Consider the following 13,783-nt stretch of genomic DNA (forward strand, 5'->3'; position numbering starts at 1 on the left):
AAGAAGGGGGGTGTGGGGGGAGAGAGGGGGGGGGGGGGGGGGTTGGGGTGGGTAGGAATGGTTGCCTATAATGGAAACGGCTACTAACGAATTTAGGAGGATAAGAGCAGGGGCAGTGGAAGACTGACCCTAGCACTGGAGAGGTCATTGGTAGGTGAAACTTACCACGGGAGTTATGGTTATGAAGGGAAGAAGGAGTTTGGGTATGAAGTGAAGAGTATATGCATTGTGTGGATTTCTAACAGGTTTTAACCCTTTCCTGCTGTGTTGAATGCAGTATTAAGATATTTCTATATATTTTTTTTTATTTCAACCAGGGTTTGCTGTTCCAACATCAGGAATTGCGAGCAGAGGACAGAGCACAATGCACAATTCCCTTCATGTCTATCTGAACGGCTCCATGTCCTCCGTTCAGGGATCTGCAAATGACCCCATCTTTGTTCTTCACCACTCATTCGTCGATAGGTAAGGCTTCAGCATTCGGAAGAGCAGAGTAGATCACAATCCTTTTGTCATATAAGTGGTACAAAGTTGAAATAAGCCTTCCAATGTCTAGGATGCAGTGCCTAGTTGTCCCTGCGGGCGACTAATTTCAATGCAATGTTGCTCTTAGTATGTAGTATATAGACAGGATGGTTTTCTTCAGAGGAAAGCAGAGAATTAAAGTAAAATGCATCTTGTGCTGTTGAAACTATGATGAAGATATGCAAAAGCAATAGTCACCTTCAGTGAAAAATCTGCTGCTGCACATATATACGCAGCTAAACCTATATTCAAACCTCAACTTTTCCTCTAAAAAAAAAAAAAAGAGCTGTAACCCAACTCTTGACTCTTTGAGGTTCCTAATGGTCCTTTAGGTAGCCTGGCTGAACAATAGAGCTTTAAGAAATGGCAGACAACTTACATTTTTTTTTTTTTAAAGAAAAGTAAAGATTTACATTAAGATCAGTTCCCTGTATATCCGATTTGCTAATTGCTGTGACTTGTGGTTCTCACCGATGGTAACGCCTATTAATTTTCCATCATATGCTTGGTTCTGAAATGCCCAGGATCAGGACAGGCTTGCTTTAAATTGATCCTGTCAAGTCCTTCAAAAATTCTCAATGTGGCTCACTGTTAAGGAAGGAGTATTTAACTCCCTTCCATGCCCCATGAAACCTAGCTCCCCTCCATTACGGCAATGCAGCCTCATTAAGTGCCTTCAGCATTTGACACTTAAGTAGGAGGCCACCAAAGATGCAAGTGCACTACCTCTTCTCTTACAGAGAGCTGCCCCTGGGAGGTAAGACTTGACAGAATCACTTTAAAGGAGACCTGCACTGTGAAATGCAACTGTTGGCAGCTCCCTTTTAAACATTCTAGTTACTTGGCTGTCAGGCTGGTCCATGGTTTCATTATTCTGAGGCACGGACCTGGAACAAGAATCAACATCAGGAATTCTAACTTCTAATCTGCATGTTTGTGCTAGGTAAGTGACTAAGAGAATATTGAAGCCATAGAGGGGCACTAATAATCTTAGAAAGTCTGCACATTTTTCTTCAACTACCCAAAAAAAAAGAACCCCACAAAAATGGATGATGCAAGCTTCTTTTTCCTTTTCAAGGTGAATTTGTTATGTGTAATGCAGGTTCAGTGTGTAGTGATAGTAATGGAAATGGCACGTACATGGGGATGACCACACTGTTCTAACTTCAGGAGCAGTGCAGCAACATTGTCACCTTATCACAGGATAAGAGATGGACCTCACTTGCAGGATCAATATGTATTTTTGAGCCTTTGCTGGGGAACAAAGTAAAAATTGTATTTGTAATGTTGGTACTTTGAATTTGACTTGGTATCAGCTCGGCAGCATAAGGAACCATTCTGGTGTGCTGCTTTTCAAAGAGCCAAGGTGTTAGACATTGGGTGTCATTGCCGTCATTGACATCACCGGTTGGCTGGAGCTGAGCTGGACGCTCTGGCTTGCATCCTTCCGAGCTCCTGGCCAGCACTGACATCAGTGAGCTGGGTGTGACGCCGGACAGAGCCACTGATGGCGCGGCCCAGTGTCTACTCCCCCCATCCCCAACAAGTGACCTAGTGACCATTCCTTGCCAGCTCCAACCCTTCTCCCCCCCTCCCCTGCTCATGGATCTACTGCTTCTCCTTTCAGTTACATGGTATGGATAGGGACGGTACCTGTAAGTTAAAGTGCAAGTTCAGGTCCTCTCCTCAAAGCCGTGTAAATCTTAGGATTGAGTAGACTAAAATACAAAATAGCAGGTATAAAAAGCTCCTATGTGGTTTTGTTAATCTGTTTAGAGCAGAGGTATGCAAACTTTGACCCTCCAGCTGTGGCAAAACCACAAATCCCATCATGCATCTACCTTTGGGTGTCATGCCTGTGGCTATCAGTCTTGCAATGTCTAAAGGTATTTGTAGTTGCACCGCAGGTGGAGGGCTGAAGTTTGCCTGCCCCTGATTTATTTGGCGTTCAGCATTCAAAATAATCCCTGTGTTTTTAATTTCTTTTATTTGTGTAGTTGGGTTGGAGTGCTGCTTAATTGCTTTGTAGTATTACAATAAGTGGTACCAATGATAATCTTAATGACTGCCATCATTCTCTGCTGATGCCTGCCAGCTGCTGGCAGACACGTCATTCTATGAAATTGAACCTGACAGTGAGATCTGAGAACTGGCACGAAGTTTGCAATTCTCTGCTATTCTGAAGTGTCTCCGCTGTGTTTACACTATACATGTCCCCCCGCTGCCTTTTTGCATGATCAGTTTCCTAACACACGGCTCCCTCCAGACCTGTGCAGAGACGGCTGTCAGAATTCCACATGAGATGGATTCAGTTACAATCAAAAATTAATTCAGTCCCGGTGATGTTTCGTATTGCAAACAGTGATTTGTTGGTGAAGTTGGATTTACAGTCAGACAGTCTGCAGAGAACGAGGTTCTGCTGGGAGCAGTTTTTGGAACACAAATAAATGGCGGCTTAAGGCTAAAACCATTCACAGCGAAAGTAGAGATTTGTCTTCGGAGATTGGTGTCCTTGGTTTTATGTCGATGTAAGAGTGCAAATATCCCAGAAAGCCAGCTGCAAGGATTTATGTATTGATATTTCAGTCTGTCCAATGGTTTCTATGGAAAGGGGTAGATTCTGAGATGGTCCTCGTGTAAATAGGTGGGCGGCACAGCTGCTGCTATTCTGATGAGTGGCACGAATGCTTCCCAAGGCTGTGGAGCATTCACGCAATTGCTAAATCACCTCCGACTTCTGTGGTAAACAAAGTTAAAGGGCACGGGATCAATATGCCCTCCGTCATTGATGCCAGGTGTAATTTTGGCAGAGCCTGTGTCTTATTGAAGTGAGGATTATTTTAAATTTGGGTGGTGGTCTTCCACACTGTCATTTGGCCTACATTGTGGAAAGTTATAAGTACGGACAGAGCTTTATTTGTAAGCGAGAGGTAGGTCTAGTACCCAGGGACAGGTTCCTGGCGAGAAGGGAGAGTATAGGGATGCCTTTGGAGTAGGCCTGGGTTCTATTCCTTAGACGCCAAGCCGACTTGAACAGCAGTTTGGCTTTCCTGGTGTAGTTCTTCAAACCGCATCTGTTAGGACAGAGCCCTTACGGCGAAGTTGCCTCTGAAGTGCCAGACAGTTACATGCTTAAGGCAGCCTTGCCCTGCCTTCTATATGTAAGCCTTGCAAATTGGCAGCCATTGCTGGAGTAAGTGCATGTAGACAGGAAGTGCCTGCCAAGAGGCTGGAGTAAATCCATAGTAGGATGGGGAAAAAAAGGGGAACACAATATTACAAAAAAAAAATAGGCATGACAATTGTTTAGTACACAGTGCTTTAGCAACCTAAATGTTATGCAGTACATGGATAGTTACCGATGCAAAGTGTCCCCCACCAAATCTTTATGATTCAGCTTGGCCACTTTGTGCTTCTCCATACGACTGATGGACTCCTGTAAAGTGGTAAGGACAATGTGTGTTTCAATAATCCCTTAATAAATAAAACCTGAAGGTGTTATGGGCCATTTATTCAACTTACCGATCTTGGTTTGTAAACCTTGTGTATATATTTTTCTTTCTCAGCATCTTTGAACAATGGCTCAGAAGACATCAACCCTCATTGGATGTTTTCCCAGAAGCCAATGCACCCGTTGGACACAATCGGGCATACAACATGGTTCCATTTATTCCATTGTATACTAATGGAGAGTTCTTTGTCCAGTCAAGAGACCTGGGTTATGAATATGATTACTTGGCAGAATCAGGTACTATTTTTTTTTTTGTAATTATTATTATTATTTTACGGCACCAAGAAACTGCATTATTAAACTGAGTACATTGATAGTCTGTATTGCAAATTAGTAATACTTTTGATAATGTAGTTTTAGAAACTGTAAGTATGGCCACAACCTTGTTTTTTTTCTTTAGTTTTGGATAGAGTAGAGAAGGGTTAGAACATTATTTCAGTCTGTCTCACCCTTATTGTCCTGTTGACCATTGTCTGCGACCGAAAGTAAAGGAAAAGCTCACATTTTACAGTTGTCCCCTGAACAAGAGGTGACGGTACATCTTTCAATGCAGTTTCCTGTGATAATGGTCTAAGAGGGGAATTCCTCTCACTTCCTGCTGCGTCTTTGTGACGGGACATGAAGGGAAATCTCATCGGGGCAGCGGAAATCCAACAATGGGTTATAACTTTTTTTTAAATCTTTCCCATATATACATTCCATCACATCCAAAGTGCAGCTTTTTGATAGTCAATGTGTATCAGCAATGCCTCTTCCGGAAAGCGATCAGCTTGCAATGGGAATAGAAGGGTATGAGGCATTCTACTGAATGTTCAGAGAGACTTGTGATTACCTGGACTGCAGAATGGCTCTCATAGCGGCAATTACACTGCCACAGTGAAGAGGCCTGCTGTGCTCGAGCATTGCCACAAATCAAAGCGAAAACCATGAACAGGTAAACTGTGTCCCCAGTGTATGTACATACTACAATGCTAATATTTGCCTGAAGCAAGGGTTTTTTTTCTCTTGAAAATTCTGCAAATTCAGAAATATACTTGGTGATCCTTCCTAGAAATCTGGCATACTCTTAACTTCCTCTAGTGAGTTTATAACACACTGCCTCTTCTGCACTGCAATCCCAAGCAGTGTTGGCAGCTCTACCCAGTTCTCCCCTTTGTGCTACAGACCCACCATCCTTGTATGTCATGGGGAAGAATAAATGGTGAGGTGTTCTGTAGCCTAGCACAGTTAGGGATGACCAGTTGGTGCACCAGAGGCAGCCTTGGCAGATCACTACAGGAAGTTAGGATCTTACTGGATTTCTGGAAGATCAACAGTGTTTTTAAAGTGGGTAGGAAAACATAGGGGAATGTGCATGAATTGCAGAGATATACTTTTCCCTCCAGATTTAAAACTTTAAAACCCATCGCTGGGCAAAAAAAAAAAAAATGCCCATGTAGTGGGGCTACCCTGCACATCAAGGGTTAAGTGCTCATTTTTGGTCTAGGGACTGGAGTAAAGCAGATGTACTTACCTGACCGCCGCTCTCCCAGCAGTCAGCATTCTCTCCCTCTGCTTCAGCTGGTGGAATGTCCCTTGGCATCCTCACATCTAATGCAGGTCCATGGAGCTTGCATTACATAGTTGCATAGTATTTGAGGCTGAATAAAGACATAAGTCCATCAAGTCCAACCTATTGTGTGTGTGTGTATAGGTCCTTGAGTGTTCTCATTCTTAAGAGTACCTGTACCCTTGTACATTACGGTCTCTCAGGAAATCGTCCAAAAGATTCTTGAATGATTCCAGACTATTTGTGGAAATCACTGCTTGAGGCAGCGAGTTCCAGACCCTAACCGCGCGACCTGAGAAGAACCCCCTTCGCCCCTTGTGCTTGGACCAGATGAAGGCATCGGTCCCCAGAATGCTGAAGCCCAGGGGACAAGAGACTATGGGGGACCAGTCTAGCAGCCTGGAGAGAGCAGTGATCAGGTATGTAAACCTGCTTTACTCCAACACCAAAAACGAGCACTTAATCTTGCAGAGCAGTGATAGCCCCACACTGCAAGCGTAGTATGTTTGCCCAGAGATTGGGCTTTAAAGTAATGTACACAAAATCTGTTTTTGAAGCAAGCCATCTGAACGTTGGATGCATTTTGAATGTCCAGCTAATATAATGGCTGGAAATTAAGGGGGAACGTGGGTAACAGGAGTTGTGACACGGCACTTGCTGGGCTGCAAGTTGTGGTACGGGGTTGCAATAAAACATTTTTTTTGGAGAGCTAAAGTGAAGGAAATGGAAGAGTAAGGACCCAGTTAACGCATTTTCAAAAGTACAGGCAAAGTTATACTTGTATAGTTCCACTTTCTGAAAAAAAAATTTCACCTTCTAATACAATGCAGCCATGTAGCACAGCTGGGGTGGTAATTTTAAAAACTTTTCTTGATGTTTGGTTGCTTTTATAGTTTTTGTTTTGAATTTAGTATTCACACAATATTTGCTGCACCTTGAATTCTTTAGTCTTTCCATGGTATAATAGATATAGATGTACACAGGCAAGGGATGAAGCCATAAATGCTGGGGTACGTCCCCTGGCATTTCTAACACCCTAGCAATGATTCTAGTCAAAGGGTAATAGCAAGATTGTATTTAGCATAGGACATTCATAGGTCACCTCCAAGAGTGCAGCAGTGTTCTTACATGGAACATGCTGACAGGAGAGATTCTCGTCAGTATACTGCTGCTTTTAAAGGTTAGAGCCAAATGTAGGCTGCCCCCTATTCATCAGGTTCTTCTAGGGCTTGGAATCCTGCAAAATGTGGTAGGTTCCTTCTTTTTTTTTTTAACAATGCCGGTATACTAGGTCAATGTATTTTATTCAAAAGCCCTCTTATTACACAGTGGCGTTGGACACTTATGCAGACCAACAGAACGCTGCAACCCTAACGGTTAGATCAAGTAACTCGAGTCCTGCTTCTCATTAAAAAAAAACCAAAAACAGTAGAAATGTCCTTCATAAACCTTCTGTGGTTCGCGATTAAATATATCCAAATCACTTCTGGTAATACAGTGCCTACTTAAACATATTTGGAAAGGTCTGATTTTTTCAGGGTGCTGGTTCTGTGAAAGGGAAGCGGCTGTAGTCACCCATTTTGTCCCTATATGATCTATGCGTCCCATAGTCATGTCTCGTCTACACCTCAACTTGGGTTCCTCACTCCTCACCAGGGCTGTAGGAAGGGTGAGGCGAGTGAAGCACTCTCCTCAGGCGCAGCTGCAAGGGGGTGCAGCCAGGGCCACACCTGGTGACCGGCCAGGGGTAAGAGGTGGGTGCTTTTGGATGCAGTGCTGATCGCCTGACATTACCATCTCGCTCATGTGCAGCTCTGCCGCTTATTGGTTGGTTCCCATGTGTTGGGGGAGTTGATGGCAGCTGCAGTGCTAATTGTCTCACTTATTGAGTGCTGCACGGAGTTCCCAGCCAGCAATTGGCAGTCAGTTAATGCTGCTTAAAGCCAGCTGAAAATGCAGTGCACCAGATAATGAAGCATCAGACCTTTGACCCCCCACATGACCCCTCCCTCTATACCTTGCACATGACGACCTCCGTCTATACCCCGCATGCAGAGCTAAAACGTGCTGAGAGATGGCAAGGAAGACTTGAGGATGAAGGGGACCTGGGAATTGACTAAATATGTAATTGGGAGAATTTTCTGCCATAACCTGCTCGATCGCCTCATGAAGTAAGCAATTGGTATCATGTACATGTAGTTACCACTTAAATTCAGGGAATTTTATGATGTTTGGCAAAAGATATACAAGTACAAATGCACTGATCTGGATCACAAGAGGAACGTCAATGCTAACGTATTGGGAGTAGTTTCTGCTCTATCCCCCATCACCCCTGGAAAAAACCCTTTTACTTCTTTTTGCTGTGTCCCCATCTTCAAACGATGCCCTGCCCTGTCCCCATCACCTCCTTAATCGTTTCTCCCCCTTCTCTGTCCCTAATAACCTCATGTCCTCATCACCTCTTAAAAATTCATTTTACTCCCCTGCTTTGTCCTTATCACTCCATGTCCCCATGCTCTGTCCCGATCACCTCCTTAAAATCCCCTTTACTCCCCCTGCTCTGTCCCAATCCCCCCATAAACTGTTCTCATTAAATGTATTTCCTTTGTTATTTATTTACTTTACTCAAAATAACAATTTTCTATCCTTGCCTCGGGCGCAAAAGGAGCTTGCTACGGCTCTGCTCCTCGCTGCTTTCACCGTAGGGGGAAAGTGTGATTGTCCGCAGTCCTCTACACATCATTTGGGTCATGCTCTCTGCCGCCTCTTTAAGCTCTCAACATCACCCCATTCTTTAAAATAGACAAATGTCCAAACTTGTATGGTTCACGATTCCACATATGCAAATAATTGGTGGTAATGCAGTGCACCCCTAAACACATTTGTAATAGTTTGATTTCACTGTGCTGGTACTGCAAGAGGATGGAAGCAGCGGTACTCACATAATGTTCCATTTATGATCCATAGTCATGCCTCGCATAGTTCTCATGCATACCCCAACTTGGGTACATCCTTCCCCACTGCTTTCATCGTAGGGGAAGTGTGATCTATGCAGTTCTCTACACGGCCAAGCTGGCTAGACAGAAATACAAAGCCTTTGACTGGTACAACATATGCCATGTATGCATTTCAACTGTGTGTTTTGAGTAGAATTTTGCATTCAAATAAAATTAACCCAAAGCCATTTTAATTTTCCGTTAAGGAAGCCCTATGTGGCATCCATTTGAAAAGATACAATTTTTGCTAAAAGAACACCTGCAAGTACTATGCAAAGTTTATGGCGCCAGGTAGCAAGATTGGAGTGCTGCCTGAATTTAATTAAAACATTTAGTCTTGTGTACCGTTAAATGGCACTTCCAACTTTTTAATGAAACTTGCATTGATGAAACCACTCCAATGCACTTCCCTGTGGCTTAGACCGGCTCTCTAGCTGCTGGGAAGCAATCGCTTGGCATGCTTAGTAGCGCCGGGTCCTCAGATAAAAGCTGGCTGCTTTTTAGTATGCATGTTGCATTTGTTTTTGACATGTACAGCTTGAGCGAAGAAGCCAGAAAAAAAAAAAATTAACAGACGTATATACCCAAGACAATGGTAATTACAGCCATTTTATTCATGGCTAGTTTTATTAGGACCATTAATTCTACAATGTTATGGGCTTCATAGCATATTCTCTTTTACGTGTCCCTCATCTAAATTAAGGCCTTGCAGCTGAATATCATTGAGCAGGCTCATTGAGTATGCGAGGGATAGAAGGAGTTACATTCTGTATAGCAACAGTTAGGAGGAGGGTAGGAACTGTCGGCTGATGGTCTGGATGGATATTACAGAAGAATACAGGGGTCTTCTGGACTCTGGCAAAGACATCCATATTTAGGTGCCCATACACCTGCCGATTATCGTACGATAATCGCGGGTGCTACCGCGATCGTACGATAATCGGCATGCGTATGGAAGGCGTGCCACTGTTTCTACTGTGCGTTGGCACGTCTTTTGTCTTCCGAGCACGCTCGAAAACCCGCCGAGAATCGTACGATTTTCGGCGGGTTAGTGGCATGCTTGGAAGACAAATGCCGAACGTGGCGGTATGCACAAGCGTACACTGTCCCCTCAGCATTGGAATCATCGGAAGCCCTCCCCTCAGTAGGGAGGGCTTGCTATGATCGCAAGTACGATCTGCCTGTCCAAGGTGGGCAGATCGTACGAAATTTAATTACCGTACAACCATCGCACATCGAAAGTCATGCGATGGTTGTAAGGTGTATGGCCACCTTAAGTGTAAAACATTCACCCATTCTTATCCTGATCCAATCAATGACGTCAAAGACACCAAAAATGTATTTTCCTGCTTGGTAGATGTTTTAATGGTACACTTTAAATAAGAGAATAGGGATAACAGACCAACTAGACGCCTTATCTAAAGAGGGCCAACTAGCATAAAACAGTGTTATGCAGTTTAAAAAAACAAAAGCTTCTATAATATTAGGTCCCTTTTACACAAGCCATCCAATCGGATCAGTCTTTCAGATTTACAGGCAGAGCTGATTGGAAGCCAATGTAACTCTATGGGCAGCCAGATGTAAATGGAAATGTCAGTTTTACATCTAGCTACCCCCGACTCCGTCTAGGTCTGGAAACCTGATTATAACTGATCGCAGGTGATCAGATGTACTATAAATGGCTATATCTTGACTCCCCCTATCTTGACTCCCCCTAGGTCCATACAGGTCAACTCAAGAGTGACATCCATTCCATTCTGCTGTGTTCAGTAGGAGATCCATGCATGGATCTCCTGCTGATAGGAACGGATGGCGCCCATGTGAAATGGGCCTTAGGCTGTAACTGAACTATAAACCAGCAGGTCTGCATGTACATTTGGCCACAGGGGCATGGCTCCATCTACTATCTCAAAATGAGGAATAAACACCTTTATTTTTTTTTTTATTATTCATGGATGGAAATGAGACGAGCAAATACCCTCTCTTATCGTAAGACTCTACTGTGTTAATCTAGTCGCAGCCTTTCTTAAGCTTTTTACCCCAGAGGAACCCTTGACATCCCCCTTATGCTGTGCTGGCCGCTATGCATCTCAGGCTGCTGGCTGTCACTGGCGGTGTGAGGAGGAACGTGTCGCTGTTGGATCACCGACTACCTGATGGTGATCTGTGCAGGGACGCGTTCCTCCTCACAGCCGCTGTTGAGTCAGTGACAACCAGCAGATGTGGAGGAGGAGGCGGGGCCCGGTGGCGGAAGAGGAGGCGGGGCGCGGTTGAAGAGGAGGTGGGGCCCGGTGACGGAAGAGGCGGAGCCTGTCAGCGACCATTGACGTGGATCGGGGTTGACGGGTAAGAGGTGTGCAGCCCACTTGAGACCCTGCAGATCCCACCATAGAGAGTCTATGGCAGGCTCTGCAGGGTCACTCTCAGGTGGGCTGTTTGGGATCTCAGGTGGGCTCTACAAGGGGCATAACTAGAAATTTTACTATGGGGCCCTGTGATTTCTAGTTACGCCCCTGCCTTCGTCGCAACCAGAGAGGCAGCATCCTTGGACCATAACCAGGTCCACGCACTGCACATGTACTGTTATCATTTACCTCCTTCAAGGAGTACATCCCTAATTTTTTCATATTTATATCAAAACAGATTCCCACTCCTACTAGTCCAGCAATATCGCATACCTATCCGTTCCCCAAAATTGAAATTGGGGCAGATATCCTCTGTATATAGCCATTTACCTGGAGTGCAGCTCCAAAGAGTGTCACTGGAAAAAAATGGGGCTCTCAATCCTCTTAAAAGCTGACCCTGAACAGGTATCCAGATCGAGAGCTATGGCTAGGGTGCCTGCTAACTCCCTCCCATTTCAGATTGGCAATGGTGGCCAACATATATACCACAGTTAAAGTGTTCTATAGAGTAGTGTACCCATTACTTTTTCTATTATTTCTCATAATCCCTTATTGTAAACATGTTAGTTTTTTTGGAGTCTATCATCAATGTGCCTTAATTATTTACACGGAGACACTTCCTGGCTTGATCCAGTACCTTCAGTCTTGTGCTGATAAATATTTGCAGAAGCCGTCGTCTGTTTATGTTATTACACTTTCACATGTTGGCTTGCTAGAATTTAATCAATAGTGTTTGTGCTGATACAAAACCTCACAATGCATCATGTGTTATTGATACAGTAGCAAAGATAAATGAGGTGTGCGGTACATGACGGGGATTGCCCGGGCCTGCAATTCCTGTGGGGACCATGTACCAACTGTTTGAGGGCCACAGATCTCTTGAAAGCAAGACTGTCAATTGGATACTTGTATATGCGCATGTTGTATATTGATGTATAAAAGCGTGAGCAGGGTTCTCTGAGCAGGCTAGAGGAAAGCCAACAAGAACGTAGTTATTTGATCAATTAATACAGTCTACATTTGTGCACGGAATTCATCCTCATGGTTTATCCAACTTGAGAAACCAAAAAAAAAAAGTCTAAAGGTTTATTGGCTATTTCAAATGCTGGTTAAATCACTTACAATGGATGCTGCTCCTTGATGATTAAAAGTTTTAGTTTCCTACAGAGTCAGCTGGTTCCCTGAGCACTGCCCTGATATCCTGTTTTAGAGCAGCTCCATTCCCTATAGGGGTTCTTTGGAGCCACCCTTGTGTGTGTTGGTAAGCTGCGGCTCCACAGACACCCAATTCATCCTTTGCTGTATATGCTCCTAAATGGAGGCTCTCATAGATTAGAGTTAGGGCCATGCTACACAGAGGGGCCTTGACGAGTCAGGTGTTTTTTAGAGGCTGGCTGTTGAGTGTGCTGGGCGAATGTTTTGATGTTCCACAGACACACAGGCACAGAAAGGCAATCCATTCCCCTCTTCTCCTTCCTCCCTCCTCCCTTCTTCAGGCTGGTGGATGGACAGTTTCAGGAGATAGCTTTATCTTGTGATCACATCGGTACACATTCCAGGAAAACTAGAGAAGAGGGAGAATCTGTGCGCACAGCAGTCCCAGAACTGAGCTGTGGGCGCTGCAGTACAGCTGCTGACCGAGTTGGAGGTGACACCTTAATTATTTTAGTAATGCCTTGAGTTCTACTTTACCACCAGTTCTATACTGGAGGAGCAGATCAGTGATTGGCCATATTGACAGCAGACTGAGGTACAAATCTGTACACCTCAAGGAATGGATTCCCAGTTGACAACCTTAAGGCCTGTTTTACAGCGCGTTCCTACGTGCTGTAAAACGCTCAACATGTGAAAACCAATAATTGCCTATGGGCATGGCTCCCACCTGGGCGTATTTCATTGCGTAGGAACGCGCTGAAAAACACCCTACGCCCAAGGAAGTAAAGGAGCTTCTTTGGGGCGTATTTTCCGTGCGTATCAATTAGGATACAGCCAGATACCCCTCGGAAATGCGGTAAAAACGTGCAGCACAAAACGTGCGACAAACACACATATTCCGTACGCCCAGGTGTGAACCCAGCATTACGTTGTACAAAATGGTTTTGCATAACTGGCCCAACCACAGTACTAAGAAAATTAACCATACAGTTTTCACTCGAGTACTAAATTCACTTTCTCCTTTCAATCACTCAGGTTCCATTGAAGACTTCCTGTTGCCCTATTTGGAGCAAGCAAGACAAATCTGGCAGTGGCTTGTTGGAGCGGCATTGGTGGGAGGGTTGATCACTGCTGTGATTGCAACCATTATCAGCCTAATGTGCCGGAAAAAAAGGAAACCCATCTCAGAGGAGACCCGACCACTTCTCATGGAGGCCGAAGACTACCACGCCACTTACCAATCCAACCTATGATACATGGGTGCCAGTTAAATTTGAAGTATTGACCTGTACTAGTGTGTTTGCATATCTACGTGTCGGCAATTTTGTGGGCTAAACAAATGTCTGGGAAAGTGGTCTACACTCCCCCACTGAAAAGGACATCTGTGTTTTTGTTTAGGTTACACAATAGCTGACTGCATGGTTCATAAGTAACTAAAAGGGTGTTAATACCTTTTTTTAATGGGCTTTCATTTATCTCTGTGATAATGTGTATAATGTTACACATCCCCAGTTAGTTATGGTTATGGAGTACTCAACAGGCATGAAATGTGGGAGCCATAAGCCCAAAAGATTTTTTATATAAGTGCCTGAAGGAAAAAAAAAACCCTGTGTTGCCTTTTAGCACCACTGTTCCTTTCAGC

General features: G+C 44.2%; 1 protein-coding gene across 2 annotated transcripts in view; it reads left to right on the plus strand.

Annotated features, from left to right (window-relative positions):
- Positions 1-13,558, plus strand: part of TYR (tyrosinase) — a 26,028-nt gene extending 12,470 nt beyond the window's left edge. Inside the window, exons 3-6 of one of the 2 annotated variants that reach the window (XM_018565859.1) lie at positions 318-465; positions 4,092-4,273; positions 7,762-7,767; positions 13,177-13,558. In XM_018565859.1, the coding sequence (XP_018421361.1) occupies positions 318-465; positions 4,092-4,273; positions 7,762-7,767; positions 13,177-13,394 (554 nt within the window). In that variant the 3' untranslated portion in view covers positions 13,395-13,558. The remainder of the gene's footprint in view (positions 1-317; positions 466-4,091; positions 4,274-7,761; positions 7,768-13,176) is intronic. The other variant, XM_018565858.1, reaches the window with a different exon arrangement.
- Positions 13,559-13,783: the final 225 nt, after the last annotated feature.

The sequence above is a fragment of the Nanorana parkeri genome, unplaced genomic scaffold (genome assembly GCF_000935625.1).
Source record: "Nanorana parkeri isolate BGI_ZX_2015 unplaced genomic scaffold, ASM93562v1 scaffold896, whole genome shotgun sequence".
Taxonomy (NCBI): Eukaryota; Metazoa; Chordata; class Amphibia; order Anura; family Dicroglossidae; genus Nanorana; species Nanorana parkeri.